Source organism: Acinonyx jubatus, chromosome D1, assembly GCF_027475565.1.
Source record: "Acinonyx jubatus isolate Ajub_Pintada_27869175 chromosome D1, VMU_Ajub_asm_v1.0, whole genome shotgun sequence".
Lineage (NCBI taxonomy): Eukaryota > Metazoa > Chordata > Mammalia > Carnivora > Felidae > Acinonyx > Acinonyx jubatus.
The window spans coordinates 43,252,151-43,267,973 of record NC_069390.1 but is presented as its reverse complement, the minus strand read 5'-3'; the positions used below and the strand labels follow the sequence as shown (position 1 = coordinate 43,267,973).

Below are 15,823 nucleotides of genomic sequence, written 5' to 3'. Positions count from 1 at the left end.
GCTCATAACCAGCCCCAGAAGTCCTTGCTTGGGAAAATTGCCCTTCCTGGGTCCCAGTGTGAAGGCTGTCTCCTTTTGCTCTCTGCTCCTCTCTGTCAACGACTTCTTCTTCTTCTTCTTCTTCTTCTTCTTCTTCTTCTTCTTCTTCTTCTTCTCCTTCTCCTTCTTCTCCTTCTTCTCCTTCTTCTCCTTCTTCTCCTTCTTCTTCTTGTGTGTGTGTGTGTTTTGGTTTTGGTTTGATGGGTGGCCAGAGTGGGAAGCAGTAAAACAAAGGAGTTAAGTGTAGACTCTGGAGTGATAGAGATAACGTTTCGGTGTCAGAGCTACTACTTTTTCCCTGAGTGATTTTACTTCCTTGCATCTCCGTTTCCTCATCTGTAAAATGGGGACAATAATAATACTTGCTCAGACACTTGTCTTGAAGAGTAAATTAAACAACTCATGTAAAGCACTTAGCACAGTGCTCAACATGTGGAATGTACTCAATAACTTCTAGCCATTTTTACAGTAATTACTGTAGGTGTTCAAGCGTTACATGGGGGAAGGGAAGCAAAGGAAACTAACATTTTTGAACATTTCTTTATGCCATGTGATGTCCTAAGTCCTTCACATTCACCATTTGATTTAATTATCTCATCTACCTTATATGAAAGCTTCTATTATATTTTTACAGATAAAGAGATTGAGGCTCAGAGAGGTTAAGAAATGTAATGAAAAGATTAATGTACGTTGTTAAAAAAAAAAAAAGTCAGGATACCAGTTATCCTGGTTGGGGAGTGACCAGAAGGGGGCACAAGGGAGACTACAGGGATGCTGGTGATATTTCTTATCTGGTTCCTGGATACATGAGTGTGTTGACCTTATGAAAATTCATCAAACTGCAGCTTGATATAATTTGTTCATCTTTATGTACATATGTTATCTCAAAAAAATTAAGAAAAAGAAAAAAATCAGCAGCTGCTTGCCTTCAGCCACACAAAGGAGTGTGTGGCTCAGCCATCAGAGCCAGCTCTTTATGCCCTCCACATGTTAATGTGCAAGCCTTGTTGGCCTGGGCATTTTCTTATGCTCAAGGCTCTTATGTAGTAGTCTGTTCCAACCCAAGGAAGCTCTAGTTCAAAGCCTATTCAGGCAGCTGAGGAGGGAGCAGGATCATCATGGGCCATCTGAAGGCCTGACTCCGCCAGAGCGAATGTCCCTGAGGTAGCTAAGCACGGATGATGTGGACCCCGGAGGCCTGCCTGGGATGCACCTGTTGGTGGGATCCAGGGCAGATCATGGGACCAACTGGAAGACAGAGCCCATCAGGTCTGCCATGCTCCTTTCATCCGAGAACAGCTTTCATCCCCTAGCCCAACTGGGGGCCCCATTTCCTTCCACTTCCAGGTTCTTTGAGGGAGTTTTCCACTCCTGGCTCCTTGGCCAGGTTCCATGTGTCCACTGGGGCTTGGCTTCTCTAGGTCTCCTTTCCGTGAGGCTCATGACACAACGCCAGAGAGACATCCGGTCTCCACCTGTGCTTCTGGTTGGGGAAGAAGCAACAGAAGTGCAGTTCCTCCAGGGGGAAATGAAATAAGGAACCCTCAGACCTGTCAGCTGGAGTCCACATTTCTCCCCAAGCATCACTTTTTTTTTATAAAGAAACTTAAAATTTTTAAATAGTTTTGGATTTACAGAAAGTTGCAAAGATAGAACAGACTGTTCCTGTATACCCCACACCCAGTCCCCCTGATTGCTAACACCTTCAGTGAACATGGTACATTTATCACAGTGGAAGAACCATTATTGGTCTGTTACTATTAACTAAGCCCCAGACTTTATATGGCTTCCACTAGTTTTCCATGAAGGTGCTTTTCTATTTCAGGATTCCATCCAGGATATCCTGTTATAATTAATCATCACGTCTCCTTTGTCTCCTCTACTCTATGACAGTTTCTCAGTGTTTCCTTGTTGTTGATGATGCTGACAGTTTTGAGGAGTACTGGTCAGCTATTTTGTAGAATGTCCCTCAGTCGGTCCATGATGCCTTTCCCATGATGAGACTAAGGTTATGTGTTTTGGGGGAAGAAGCCCTTCTCATCACATCATATCAGAAGCACATGCTGTCAGCATGGCTGGTCAGCAGTGAGGTGCGTTTTGATCACTTGAGTAGGGTGGTGATGTATCAGGGTTCTCCACCGCGAAGTTACTTTGTCTATACTTTTCTTCTTTGGAATTGAGTCATGAAATGCAGCCCACGCTCAAGCCCCATCCAAGCTGTTCTTAGTCATCGAGTTTATCTGATGCAAGGCTTGTAAGCACGCACAATCAGCTCACTATTTGCGCAGGTAGAGATATACAAGTTCCAAGCCAGACGCCCAGACATCGGCATACAGATAATATAGACAGACACCCAAATGAGTTCATATCCACAAACACAGACACTCATAGGCACAAATAACACAGATACTAGAGAAATCAATAGTTTTGTCATTCCATTTCTCTTACCAGCCAAGCGATAAATCAACTAGGATTTTAATTAACACAGCTTCTGAAATCCCACTTTCTTTCTAATTCTTAAAGATCTTAAAGACCAAGAATAGAGTATGCCTCCGTGTGAGATGGGAGTGGAAGGGGTGACAAAAATGTGAGTCTGGGATTTAATCAGGCCTCCCGGGAAGGGCCCGGCCCAGAGGCATTTGGTGGCACCGATTCTTTTTCTCCCTTCCTAGCTCTTACATGGCTCTTTCGGGTCCAGGCCTGAAGGAAGGGGGTGTGAGTGTGTCCCGCTGGAGGGGTCCAGAGCTTTTCCCTGCCCAGCACCACACACTTCCTCTGTGCCACGTGCTGGTCCCAGGTGCTGTGATTCAGCAGCTCATAACCCCTATGTTTGGGAGGAAAGAACAGCTGAAGCCTGGGCTGTCTCACCAGGAGGCAGCAGTGTAACTTGCCTTTGTTATTGACAGAAGGAGGAGGAAGGTTGCTAGAAGGACAGAAATAATAGCTGTCCGCTAAGTGTTTATGGAGTGAATGCGTCAGTGAGTGAGTGACTAGTTCGTTCCTTGCCTCTTAGAAGCTCTTCTGTCAGGTTGCTTCCATCCTCTATCTCTAGAACACAATGATCGTATGTTTGTCCAGCTTCTCTATCCCCTTTGTAATCATGTTAGTTTTGGAGCACCCTTTGAAAGCATTATTTCCAATAAGTGCATACCATCTAGATAGCCGTGTAGCTGTACGATAGCTTACGTACCAACATAACCAATATTTGATATGTAGGCTATTTCCATTTGCTTCTTCTTTTTTTAAAAGTTTATTTATTTATTTTGAGAGAGAGAGAGAGAGAGCAGGGGAGGGGCAGATAGAGAGAGGGAGAAAGAGAATCCCAAGCAGGCTCTTCAGAGCCTGACGTGGGTCGTGAACTCACGGACCGAGAGATAATGACCTAAGCTGAAATCAGGAGTCGGACGCTTAACCGACTGAGCCACCCAGGTGCCCCTCCATTTTCTTCTTATTGTAAATATCATCTGCTACTGTGCCAGACTTCATTGCCTGTTGTTTGTCCGGTCATCTGCTCCCCAGACTTCTGTGCCTCAGTCTTATTATCTGCAAATTGTAGATAATGGAAAATAAGAGGGTTAAGGTAAGTGAACACAAGAAACAGTGATGAGCATAGAGTAGATGTTTAGTCAACATCAGATGGCCTGAAACGGAAACCTTTGGAAATCGTGGAGTGTTGACAGCCATCGTGGCGCTATTCCCGGCTGCAGGCTGCACCTGATGCAGGTGGACTCGGTCCAGCGCTGGATGGAGGACCTGAAGCTCATGACCGAGTGTGAGTGCATGTGCGTCCTGCAGGCGAAGCCCATCAGCCTGGAGGAAGATGCACAGAGTGACCTCATCCTGGCCGGTGGCCCTGGCCCTGGAGACCCCTTGCAGCTGCTTCTCAAGAGGGGCTGGGTCATCAGCACTGAGCTGCGCAGGATCGGGCAGAAGCTGGCCCAGGACCGCTGGGCACGCGTCCACAGCATGAGTGTGCGTCTGACTTGCCATGCCCGCTCCATGGTCAGCGAGTACAGCGCTGTCAGCAGGAGCTCCTCGCAGGAGATGGGCCAGGTCAGCTGCCCGGGGCTGGGCGTGCGCGGGCACTTGGAAGGGAGGTACCTTCTAGAAGAGTGGGTGTGAAGTATGTGGAGTTTGAACTTTTCCTGCTGCAGGGCCTCCTCTCCTTCCAAAAATCAGGGAAGAGAGTGAGGACCTTTACTGAGTACCTACCATGCACTAGGCATTGAGCTAGGTGTTTTTGCACACATCTCATTTAACCTGTACTGCATGAGAAGCAGACATAACCACTGTGAGAAGCCATACAGTGGTTCAGTATACCCACTGGAATGTCAGACTGTCTGGGTTCAAATATCAGCCCTGCTGTGTGACCTTCGCAAGTTACTTACCTTCTCTGTGCCCCAGGTCCATCACCCTGATGAGTATAATAATGGTATTTTTTTTCATAGTTGTGTTGTGAGGACTAATGCATTAAAATAGTTGATGAAAAATATTAGTTAGTATTATTGTCCTCACTTTATACATGAGGAAACAAACCCAGAAATCCTAAGTACTTTGCCCAGAGTTATGCAGTGAGTGGTGTAAGAAGAATTCAGTCTAGGTTTTTCTGATTCCAAAGCCTCTGATGTTGAATCTTTTCCAAGCCCATAGTGAACCATTGAAAATCCCCCTCTGGCTTTCACTTCCCATCTTAGTGCTTTACCCTTTTCCTTGTCCCACTTTACAGATAGTAAACTTCTATTCATCCTTTGAAGCCCAGCTCAAATGTCCCTTCCTCTCTGAAGCTTCTTAGATCCCCCAGCGTTAACTAAGTGCTTGTTTTCTGTTTTGAGCTCTCAAACAGCTGATGATGGTGTCTTTTGCCATCCATACGACACTGTGTTACAGTTTATGTATCTATTTGCAAAATCAGATGATTTGATTCTTCATCTTTATACCCCAGAAGGCCCCATATAGTTGTTGATCTTCAACCAATGCTTGTTGGATTGAGTAAACTTGATCTATTTCTTCTACAGATTGAGAAACTGCTAATGGAGAAATGCTCAGAGCTCTCAGTGGTCACAGAGAGGTAAATCTGGAAGCTGGGTAAGACTGGACAGCCTGCCTTCAGGCACAGGAAGGGGCTGGCATCTTCTTCCAGAGGGAGAGTGAAAGTGGGAAGGCCTGATGGTAGTCTGAGAGTTTCCTTTTGCTGACGCTTATCAACAACCTTGAAAGACTCCCTTGGGATTTTCTGCCCATTTTAAGGTCCAAGGAGAATGTAGAAGAAGAGAGAGGCCCAGGCATAGAAAGTAAGAGGATTATTGAGGGCTGGTAAAAAAGAAAAAGGAAAAGGTTCCCCATAGCTTTGGGAAGCCCCCACTCTGCCCCCAAAGTCAAGGCCAGGTGAAAGCAAACACTCACACCCTGTACTCAAATACACACAGACAAGGATTTCACAGACACGTACCTGCCCATACACAGATATATAAACACATACTCGTGCATTCACAGAAATACACTCACACTCTTTTCTCTGTATCTCACACACATAAACATATATACGTTTACACTCAGACACATACAGACACTCAGCCTCACATGTATACACACCCAGGTGTATGTTAACACTCTCCCTTACTTTTTCCAACCCCATGCCCTGCAAGAGAAACATAGGGCTTGGCATCCCCCAGCACCCCCAGGGGGTCTTTGCCCTTCCAGTGGAACATTCTCAGGCCACAGGGGTAAATTTAAACCTGATCCACCCCATATTCTTCTTGCCTGGGGAGAAAATTTTTAAGTTGGTTTTTTAATTTGAGAGAGAGAGAGAGAGAGAGAGAGAGAGAGCAAGCGCGAAAGAGGGGGAGTGGGGCAGAGGGCGGGAGAGAAAAAAAGAATCCCAAGCAGGTGCAATGCTCAACTTGGAACTGGACAAGGGGCTCGATCCCATGACCCTGGAATCATGACTTGTGCTGAAACCAAGAGAAGGAGGCTCAACTGACTGAGCCACCCAGGTGCCCCTAGACAGCCATTAAAATTTTTTTTTAATGTTTATTTATTTTTGAGAGAGAGAGGCAGATAGAGCATGAGTAGGGGGAGAGGCAGAAAGAGAGGGGGACGCAGAATCCGAAGCAGGCTCCAGGCTCTGAGCTGTCAGCACAGAGCCTAATGCTGGGCTTGAACTCATGAACTGTGAGATCCTGACCTGAGCTAAAGTCAGATGCTCAACCAACTGAGCCACTGAGGTGCCCTGAGATAGCCATTTTTTAAAGGTCACAGGTATTGCCATACACTTTGAAAGTGAGCACTGGGCTCACTCCTCTCAAGGAGAAGCTCAGAGGTATGGATTTGATCACTTTCTGATGGCCTTTCTTCCTAGGAACATGGACTGTTAGGTCCCATTTCTGGCCAGCACTTCTCTGAACACGAGGCGGCCAGAGTACAAGCAAGCTATTGAATATTCCATCTCTGGCTCCCCTGGAGCTGATGAGTTCTTCCTAGGTTACTCACATTATCACCAGGCCTGCGACAGGCCCAGATCTGACTTCTGCAATGGCTCTGAGCTGAATACCTGCCCCTTCCAGTGGTCCACTCCATGGTTTCTTTTCCCCAGGTGCCTCCAGGTGGAGAATGAGCACGTCCTGAAGTCGATGAAGGCCTGTGTGAGTGAAACCTTGAGCACACTGGGCCAGCACTTTGGCCAGCTGCTGGAGCTGGCCCTGACCCGGGAGGTACAGGTCAGTGCAAGCTGGGCTGTGGGGAGGGGCACTCGTGTGTGTAGCCTGTAGGGGCGGGAGTGGAGGGGGGTGAGGCACTGGGCCCTATCTTGGAGGACACCCTCTTCAGACCACCAAAGTGAACTCCAGCATCTAGCAGACAGGACTGTCAGAGCTTGAAGCTTCCCCAGTTAGCCCAAATCTGCATGTTCCAGATGTGAAAACTGGTGCCCAGAGAGGGAAGAGACTTACCCAAGGTCACACAGCAAGGCTGTGGCAGAAGCTGGCATTTCCCAGCTGCCCTTTCAGTATTGTTCCTACCACCTTAAATCTTCCCTGTGTGGTTATTGCCCACAGTACACAATATGGATGCATATTGTCCTGAAAGACTTAGGGCACCTGCAGGGAATTAGCCAATTCCAGACGTCCTGGAAATAGAAGAGAATCTGGAAAGGTCATATAGTCCAGCCCCTACCTTTAGTCAGGCTCCTGCTTGATTCTAGAAAAACGAGGGCTTTGGAATCAGACAGATCTACTTGCAAACTGTGGTTCACAGTGAGACCTTGGCCAAGTTCCTGAACCTCTAAAAGTCCTCATTTCCTTCATATATAAAGTGAACCCCCCCCCCCAACCCCGTCAGAAGTGAAAGGAGAGGATTAAGCAAATGACATATGGAAAGAGCTTAGCACATAGTGTGAGTTAAATATATGTTATTTCCCTCTCTTGCCTTTTCCTATTGTAAAAGTCTCCCAGAAAAGCAGATTGCATACGGTTTTCATTATGAAAGGTATTTACATGTTATTTATAGTTACAGAAATATTGTGTTACATATTTGCCATTCTTTTCCCACCACCAAATAAAAGCCTTCCACAAATAGCAAGTCCCTTCCCATATCAGCTTCTCTCTAAACTCAGCCTCTCTACGGAGCCCAGAGGCTTCCTTTTTCTCTCTCCTGTGTGTCTGGCTCATTTTGCACAGGGTACAGGTTCTTCCAACCTGGCTCACCTGCTGATCAGAGGAGCTGGCCCCAGGCATTCTGACCCTCCCAACCCAGAGAGTCTGCAAAGGCCACTCTGTCCGAGGAGCCTGGGATGAGGGGAAAGATGGGGTGCTGGGGCTGACGCTTGAAGTCGATGTGCAGATGCTGACCGTCATGTACAGGGGCAGATGGTGGTGCCAGCTGGGGCCGGCATTCCAAACTGAGTTCTCGAGTTCCAGAGGGACCCTGTGGAACATGGGAACATGGGGCCAAAGTGGGTGAAAACGTCAAGGGAGCGATGAGCAAGGATATGGAAGGTCGTAGTGAGGAGGAGGGGAGCCTGGAGGAATTTTTGAGCAGGGCTGCAGGTGCCTATGATGCCTTTTTTGCTACTTTTGTGTCCTTTTGCCTGGCAGTACCAGGGTTAAAGAAAAGGGCTAAAATTGAAGAGTTATGTTGGAGTGTAAAAGGTAGCCAGGGGGGTTTGGAAGCAGTCATTCTACCAGGAGGCAAAGGGGGAGGGTGTCTTTTCTGTGGTCTGGTGTCAGAATCCTGGGGGGAGCTCCCTGGGCTGTCAGAAACCTGGACCTTGTGTACTATGTAGCTGATTTCCTGGGGGTGCTGGGTCCATTCTGGTTTTTTCCTCATCCTGATTTTGTTTGCAGTGGAATTCCTAATCTGGTCCTTCTGCTTCCATGGCTAAATCCTGCCCATCCCCAGGTCTGACTACCTGGGTTACTGATGCTTTTTGCCTGGGAGCTGAGCCCAATCCACAGCTCCTCTCTCAGAATTCGGTCCCTCACTGGCTTCCCTCTCCTCATCTGTCCTGCATTCCTCTGCATATTTGTTAGCTTCCTGATAAGCCCCTTTTCCTCCTCACATGCTCTGTGGGGTCCTCTGAGCCCTCCTATGGGTTGGGCTTGCTGTGCTTATAATATTTTTTGGCTGATCTTTAGCTTCTTTTTACATTAGAATGTTCCCATACAGGGCAGTAGTGACATAAGGAGATACACTGGCTGAAGGCAAGGTGATTTGTGTTCAGTGGTATAAGTGTGTGTTTCCCAAATTTGTGACCCAATACGGTTCCCTAGGACGTTAATAATTATAGCAGGATCCTATATTGGGGGTGTCTTGACATAAAGGGAATTAAGCCTATGTCCTTAGATTGAGGAAGTCTTCTAAAAGGTCCCCTCACACATTCATGGTATTTCTTGTCTGATCTGTAGCTTCCATAGACAGAGATTTGGGTTTGTTTTGTTCATGGATATACATCTAGTGACGAGAATAGTACCTCTTATCCAGTAGGCTCTCAATAAGGATTTATTAATGAATGGATATGAAGCAGTATATTCCAAACTTATGTGGATGCAACAAATCCTTTTTATTCTTTAAAAAAATTTTTTTTCCATTTATTTATTTTTGAGACACAGAGAGAGACAGCACGAGCAGGGGAGGGGCAGAGAGAGAGGGAGACAGAATCTGAAGTAGGCTCCAGGCTCCGAGCTGTCAGCACAGAGCCCCATGAACCGTGAGATCATGACCTGAGCCGAAGTCGGACGCTTAACCGACTGAGCCACCCAGGCACCCCAAATCTTTTTTATTCTTAAAGCACTTGTTCACTTACTCTGGGATGCTGGCGTTTCAGGAAGTGCAATTTGGTAAAAGCATTGTTTGTACTGTGGAGGCTCTCGAGCAGAGGAACAGTGCTCTTCCTGGCCCCCACCCCTACCCCCATCACACACAGAAATAATACATGATAGAACAATGCTTACAAGGAGGGCAGTGATAATCTAGCACACGACTCTGCACTGGTCTCCTGCATCCTGGAATGTTGTGTCCAATTCCAGACCCCAGATGTATCACTGGCAATGACTGGGCTCTGAGGAGACTTCTAAAAGGATGGGGGCCAGGCTGAAGATCAAGATATGTGGGAAATAGTTGGAGGAGGGGAGGATGTTTAATCTAAGGATGGGCACTCTGCTCCCTCCATAGTCCTGTGTTTTGGGGACCTGAAAGGAAAAAGGACCCTAGGCCAGCAGGCCAAATCTATAGGACATTCTATGTAAAAAGGAATTGGGGAATAATAACTCTGCCCTGCAATGGAAGGGGCCACCTTAGGAACTCCCCATCCCTGAGACAAGACAAGTCATGCCCTGGAGGACATCAACAGTAGACAAGTGTTTGCAAGACTTCTTCCAATCTTGGGTATGGATTTCTATGAATGTAGGTGTTGTGGGATAGTGGACTGAGTGGGGGGTTTGGAGGCATATCAAGGTTCAGACCCTGACAGTGCTACTTACTGGATATGACAACTTGGGCAAGTTACTTCATTTCCCCACCTCTAAGTGGCTTGTTGTGAGGGTGAAATGAGACAGCCCATGAGTAATCGGTGGCACTCTTCTGACTAAGTCAACTGCTCTATTCACTAAAGACTTGCCCTCCCTTAAGAGCTCACAGCATGCTTTGCTAAAGAGCCCGCCCCCAGTCACCTAACGAATTGTTTGTTAAGATAATTTAACTACTTGGTGAGTATGGAAAAATTTAAGGCTTAAATGTCAGGAGCCACCAATAGGAAATTAATGAACATTGATGATTAATCTATCTGGGAATAAAGGATTAGCTATGTGGGAGGTAAGAGAAGACTTAACTTATAAAAATTGATTTACTTTAAAATGACTTCTAAGGGACTCTCTATTGAATAAATTGGCTCTCACCTGTACCTTTGAGTCCTTGACTCAGCTTCATGTGGGTAGATGTTATATTCATTTATCTTTTCATTCCATCAATTACTTTTGATTTTAGTTTAAAATAGCACCTTTATTCTAATAAAACTGATTAGGGAATGTAGCTTTGGCTCTGTGGCTAAGCAAACTAGTTAAAACTTTATCTCACAGCTAAATTTCCCCTCCCTGTCCTAGGCACAGCTGGTCAACCTCAGGCCTCACCTGAAGGACAAGCACCTACCTTGTGACAGAGCTCAGACCTGAGAAAAGAGACAGGGGCTAAGCTTAGCATACTCAGTTCCTTCTTCCAAACTCATGAACTCATCCCTACCCTCTCAGGAGGATGACACAGGGAGGTAGGGAGTGAAGCCAGCAGAGGCATGTCACTGAAATCCCTGCACAGAGGACAGTAGGAGTAGGGACCAAGTACTGTCACAGTTCTTGCCCTACTGTGCTATTGGCCTTATCTATTGGGGGCTGTGGTCAGGCAAGAGTGTGCCTGAGCCCCTTGGGAGAGGAGGTCAGCTGCCAGTGGGGAAGTTCTTTCCCACCGTCATGAAGTCATTCTGCAAATAACAACCCCTACCTCTTCGCAGATCCTTCTGGAATCACAGTGGGACGTTTAGACTCTGCTCCCAGAAGGCTTGGAAATGACTCATGATATTACATTTAATAAATTATCTCTAAGGAGGTTTTATAACTAAAGCTCAAAATTTGCTTTCCTGTTCTATTTCCTACTCTTCAGTTTCTCGCATATATGTTGTCCAATATAGATAACCAGAGGCTGCAGTGCACCTAAATGGCAACATAAAGATCATCTGTACTTTCCAGATGAGAAAAATAAAGATGTACAAAATTTAGAGAAATAGCCTGTTTCATTATTAAGTTCTGTGGGAGAAAATAAAATTAAAGAAAAAAAACCCCAGTCTTTTCCTGTAGGAAAAATTCCAAGTCCCAAATACTTAGGTTAATAGAATTCTCTTCAATTTTCTTCTTCTGCTCATCTTAGTCAGAAGGGTCTCATCCCAGTGTGCGTGTGGTCATGTTACCTTGGGAAGCTACAGTCCAGGCTGTCTCTCCAGCTTTGAGAGGGGTTCCTTCTAGGCTTCTCAATTTGTACTGGTCTTTCCCAACCATACTTGAAAGAGGTAGTACCTTGGATACACAATAGTATCACAGCATTACCCCTGCATTCACAGAAAGTGAAAACAGGCCAATCCTCAATCCGTTAGGCAGGAATTCCAGGCAACATTTCATGCTGGGACTCTGTCTTAGGGTTGCTGAAGGCCTTAACTTATCTGCAGTTGAACGGAAGAGGGTGGGGAACAGACACCATCTTGACGGCATCCATGGGTAGGATGTCCGTTTAATTCAGTTGTCCATCGTCCACAAGGCTTTGTGATCATATATTCACTGGGGGAAGTCCTCTACCATAGGTTAACTGTGGCATGATGTTTACCACATATGGGAGAAAAATGTCTCCTTTTTCATAGGAGGGCATTTGATACATTTACTTCTTCCTGCAAAGTCAGGCATTTATAATCCTTTTCCAACGACTTGCTTGGTTTGCACACTTTCCCATTCAGCATTTTCAACATTTCTTAATTTCTAGCCGCCCCCCCTAAACACCGTTTTTGCCACCCCAGGCTACACTGATTTGGGCTGCTTGAAGTGACTTTGGCTACATGTCTTCAAAGCATTTTAAAGACACTGTATTCTCCAGGTTCCCAAAGATTTTCTAGGAGAAATGCAAACACATATACTTTTAACGGAATCAATTTCTAGATCTCCAATTTTTATTTCTTTCCTAAAAATTATTCTCTCAATAATACACAGTTTCTAACATCCCTTCTATTACTTTCCAAAAGAAGGCCATATTCCCCCAGCCCCCATCCCAAATCTTATAGTGCATTGCCCTGCTGTGTAAAACTTTGGAGGATTGGGGAGACCAAAGAAGAAACCTTCATCCCTGAACCACAGACCCATAGACCTCTGTGAATTATTTCTGTGATTTTTCTTACATATTTCTGTTGAGAAAGGCATTAGAAATTGTGTGTGTGTGTGTGTGTGTGTGTGTGTGTGTGTGTGTGTGTTATTTTAAAGTTCATATATTTATTTTGAGAAGAGAGAGAGAGAGAGAGCGAGCAAGGGTGGGGCAGAGAGAGCGGGAAAGAGAGAGAATCCTAAGCAGGCTCCGCACTGTCAGTGCACAGCCCGATGTGGGGCTCAGTCCCACAAACAGCAAAATCATGACCTGAGCCAAAACCAAGAGTCAGATGCTTAACCAACTGGGCCACCCTGACACCCCAGAAATTGTGTGTTCCCACTGTGGGGATATATAGTAGAATGGTAGTGTGTGTGTGAGTGTGTGTGCGTGTGTGTGTACCTGTGTGTGCTTATATGTGTGTGTTGGAGGGGTGTTTTTGAAAGATTTAAATTTATCATATTTCTTCCATCTCTATTTACTTCCAAATTGTGCATGGCTCTTGAGGGACATTTTCCTTTGACAAAGTAAAGAGAGAACTGGTAAGACAAATCAAACACTCAAAATGGCTTTTGGGGCACATATTTAAATGCAAGCAATTCCCTTCAACTATATCTCACACTCAAACCTAGGTTATGTCATTCATTGCAGAGAAAAACATCTTTGAAGACCCGAAGATTCTAAAGGTTAATGATAATGATTCTTTTTTTTTTTTAATGTTTATTCATGTTTGAGAGAGAGAGACAGAGCACGAGTTGGGGAGGGGAAGAGAGAGGGAGATACGGAATCCAAAGCATGCTCCAGGCTCTGAGCTGCTAGCACAGAGCCTGACGTGGACCTTGAACTCCCGAACTGTGAGATCATGACCTGAGTCGAAGTCAGATGCTTCACCTGTTGAACCACCTGGGCACCCCGATAATGATTCTTTTAAATGTAGCTGGAATACTTTTGAGAATGACAACATTTTGCAAGATCTATTGTATAAAATCCACAGATCCAAGTTTTACATGATTTTTTTTTCTTCAGATTCGGAGTACATTATTTAAGAAAGCAGTTCAAGCCTATTTTGTCAACACATTTTATGAAATATTTATACTAATTTCTACTTCTTGTTAGCAAAATATAAAATTAATTGCTAGCAGCTGGACTAATTAGATTTAAGCAGTAAATACCTTTTTCCTTCTTTAAATATGTAGGGAAGTCTGATCGTGAGAGCTACTAAAAATAAATGATTTCTGATATTTTTATTCTCAAATTTGAATTACTCCTTACAATGAACACCAAATTTCAATACATATATCCACCTATTTACTGAAAGAATACAATGCCTTTTTTCACATTCCTAGATTTATAATAAATTTGCAATGTTATCTGCCTGTTACTTTGTATTATTAAAAGTTTAGTAAACATATACTAATAAATCAAATTTTATTTTAGCTCTCTATTATTTTAATATTGACAGTTTTAACATTTTCCCTTAGAGAGTGATTTGTATAATTATTTGTCAGTGCATTTTGGGGCATTTCTTGAAACACATATCAAAGCATTTCATAATCAAAAATGAAGTTAGGAGGCACCTGAGTGGCTCAGTCGGTTGGGTGTCCGACTTCAGTTCAGGTCATGATCTCACGGCGGTCCGGGCGTTCGAGCCCCGCATTGGGCTCTGTGCTGTCATTTCAGAGCCTGGAGCTTGCTTGAGATTCTGTGTCTCCCTCTCTCTCTTGCCCTCCTCCACTCACGCTCTGTCTCTCAAAAAATGAATAAACGTTAAAATTTTTGTTTTTAAATAAAAAATAAAAATGAAGTCAGTTCTGTATTGAGAAAAGTTGTCTTGACTGATTGGCTTGGCTGAAAGAACTGTCTTTGCCAATTAGGTTTTAGGGTGGGTGTTTTCCATAAATTCAACAAGCAAAACTGTAGATTCAAGGTTTTGATAAAACATATTTGAAACACACACAAATATTTTATTAAAAATTGTATTGGCAAAGAAATTAATAATATTTTGATTTTCCTAATCCCGTCTGCATAATTTGGATAACCAAAGGTATTCCAAGTAAAAGAGCAATGGGTATAATTAATTATTTGATAAGTCTTGATAAAGTACTTTTGGAATTCTTCCCAGAAATTGAGATAGTGAATGGGCGACTCTAATGATTGGGTAGCAATTGCTTTTGCAAGTCAAGTGGTTTCCATTTCTTTTCTTCTACCAATTGACAGGATTTATCAGCTGGAAGATCATTAAAAATAGTGTCTGATGGGGTGCCTGGGTGGCTCAGTTGGTTGAATGTCCGACTTCAGCTCCGGTCATGATCTCATCGATTTGTGGGTTTGAGCCCCATGTTGGGCTCAGTGCTGACAGCCTGGAGCCTGCTTCGGATTCTGTGTCTCCCTCTCTCTCTGTTCCTCACCCACTTGCATTCTGTCTCTGTCTCTCTCAAAAAGAAATAAACATTAAAAAAAATTAAAAAGATAGTGTTTGATGATGGATCACCATGTGATTGCACAATTCAGAGTGTACTCAAAAGGTGAAGCAGCATGGCTATAAAAACTCCTCCCATTTGTCTCTATGGATTTATGGAACAAAATTTTTCAGGTTTACATCTAAAAATATGCATTGGAGCACCTGGGTGTCTTAGTTAAGCGTCTGGCTCCTGAATTCCGCTCAGGTCATTGTCTCACGGTTCATGAGTTTGAACTCTGAAAGCACTGGGCTCCATGCTGACAGCGAGGACCCTGCTTGGGATTCTCTCCCCCTCTCTCTGCCCTTCCCCTGCTCACCCTCACTCTCTCTCTCTCAAAATAAATAAATAATCTTAAATAAACCACACAAAATAAATTAAATAAAAACATGCATTAGGTCAATATTCAATAATGTCTACATGAGTTAATGAGAAAGCCTAAAAAGGATACAAAGCCTCATTTATCTCATTAAGACCTATGTTTACAATAAAATTTTCATCTTTATTATGTATAGTTAGTTATCAAAATTAGTAATCTATGTTGTGTTGACCAATTGTACTGATACTAATTGTAACAGTAACTCAACCCAGAAGAGAGTATTTTTAAACACTTAGGACCTTATAGTCACAGGAAGTAAAATGACATTTCAATGTTTGTTTATTTATTTATTTATTTAGAGAGACAGAGCGTCAGCACGGGAGGGGCAGACAGAGAGGGAGACACAGAATCTGAATCAGGCTCCAGGCTCTGAGCTGTCAGCACAGAGCCCAACATGGGGCTCAAACCCACGAACTGTGAGATCATGACCTGAGCCGAAGTCGGACGCTTAACCGAATGAGCCACACAGGTGCCCCATTAAAATGACTTTTCAAATTTCAGTGATAAATATGACAAGGGTAATCAATAAAACACTTTGAAACTCAAATGTGTTACAAGAAGATGA

At 44.3% G+C, this 15,823-nt stretch overlaps 1 protein-coding gene across 3 annotated transcripts in view; it reads left to right on the top strand.

Moving 5' to 3' along the window:
* Positions 1-15,823, top strand: part of INSC (INSC spindle orientation adaptor protein) — a 128,660-nt gene that overhangs the window by 57,510 nt on the left and 55,327 nt on the right. For all 3 annotated transcript variants that reach the window (XM_053203453.1, XM_015086329.3, XM_015086330.3), the window contains exons 3-5: positions 3,747-4,092; positions 5,055-5,107; positions 6,632-6,755. In XM_053203453.1, the coding sequence (XP_053059428.1) occupies positions 3,747-4,092; positions 5,055-5,107; positions 6,632-6,755 (523 nt within the window). The remainder of the gene's footprint in view (positions 1-3,746; positions 4,093-5,054; positions 5,108-6,631; positions 6,756-15,823) is intronic.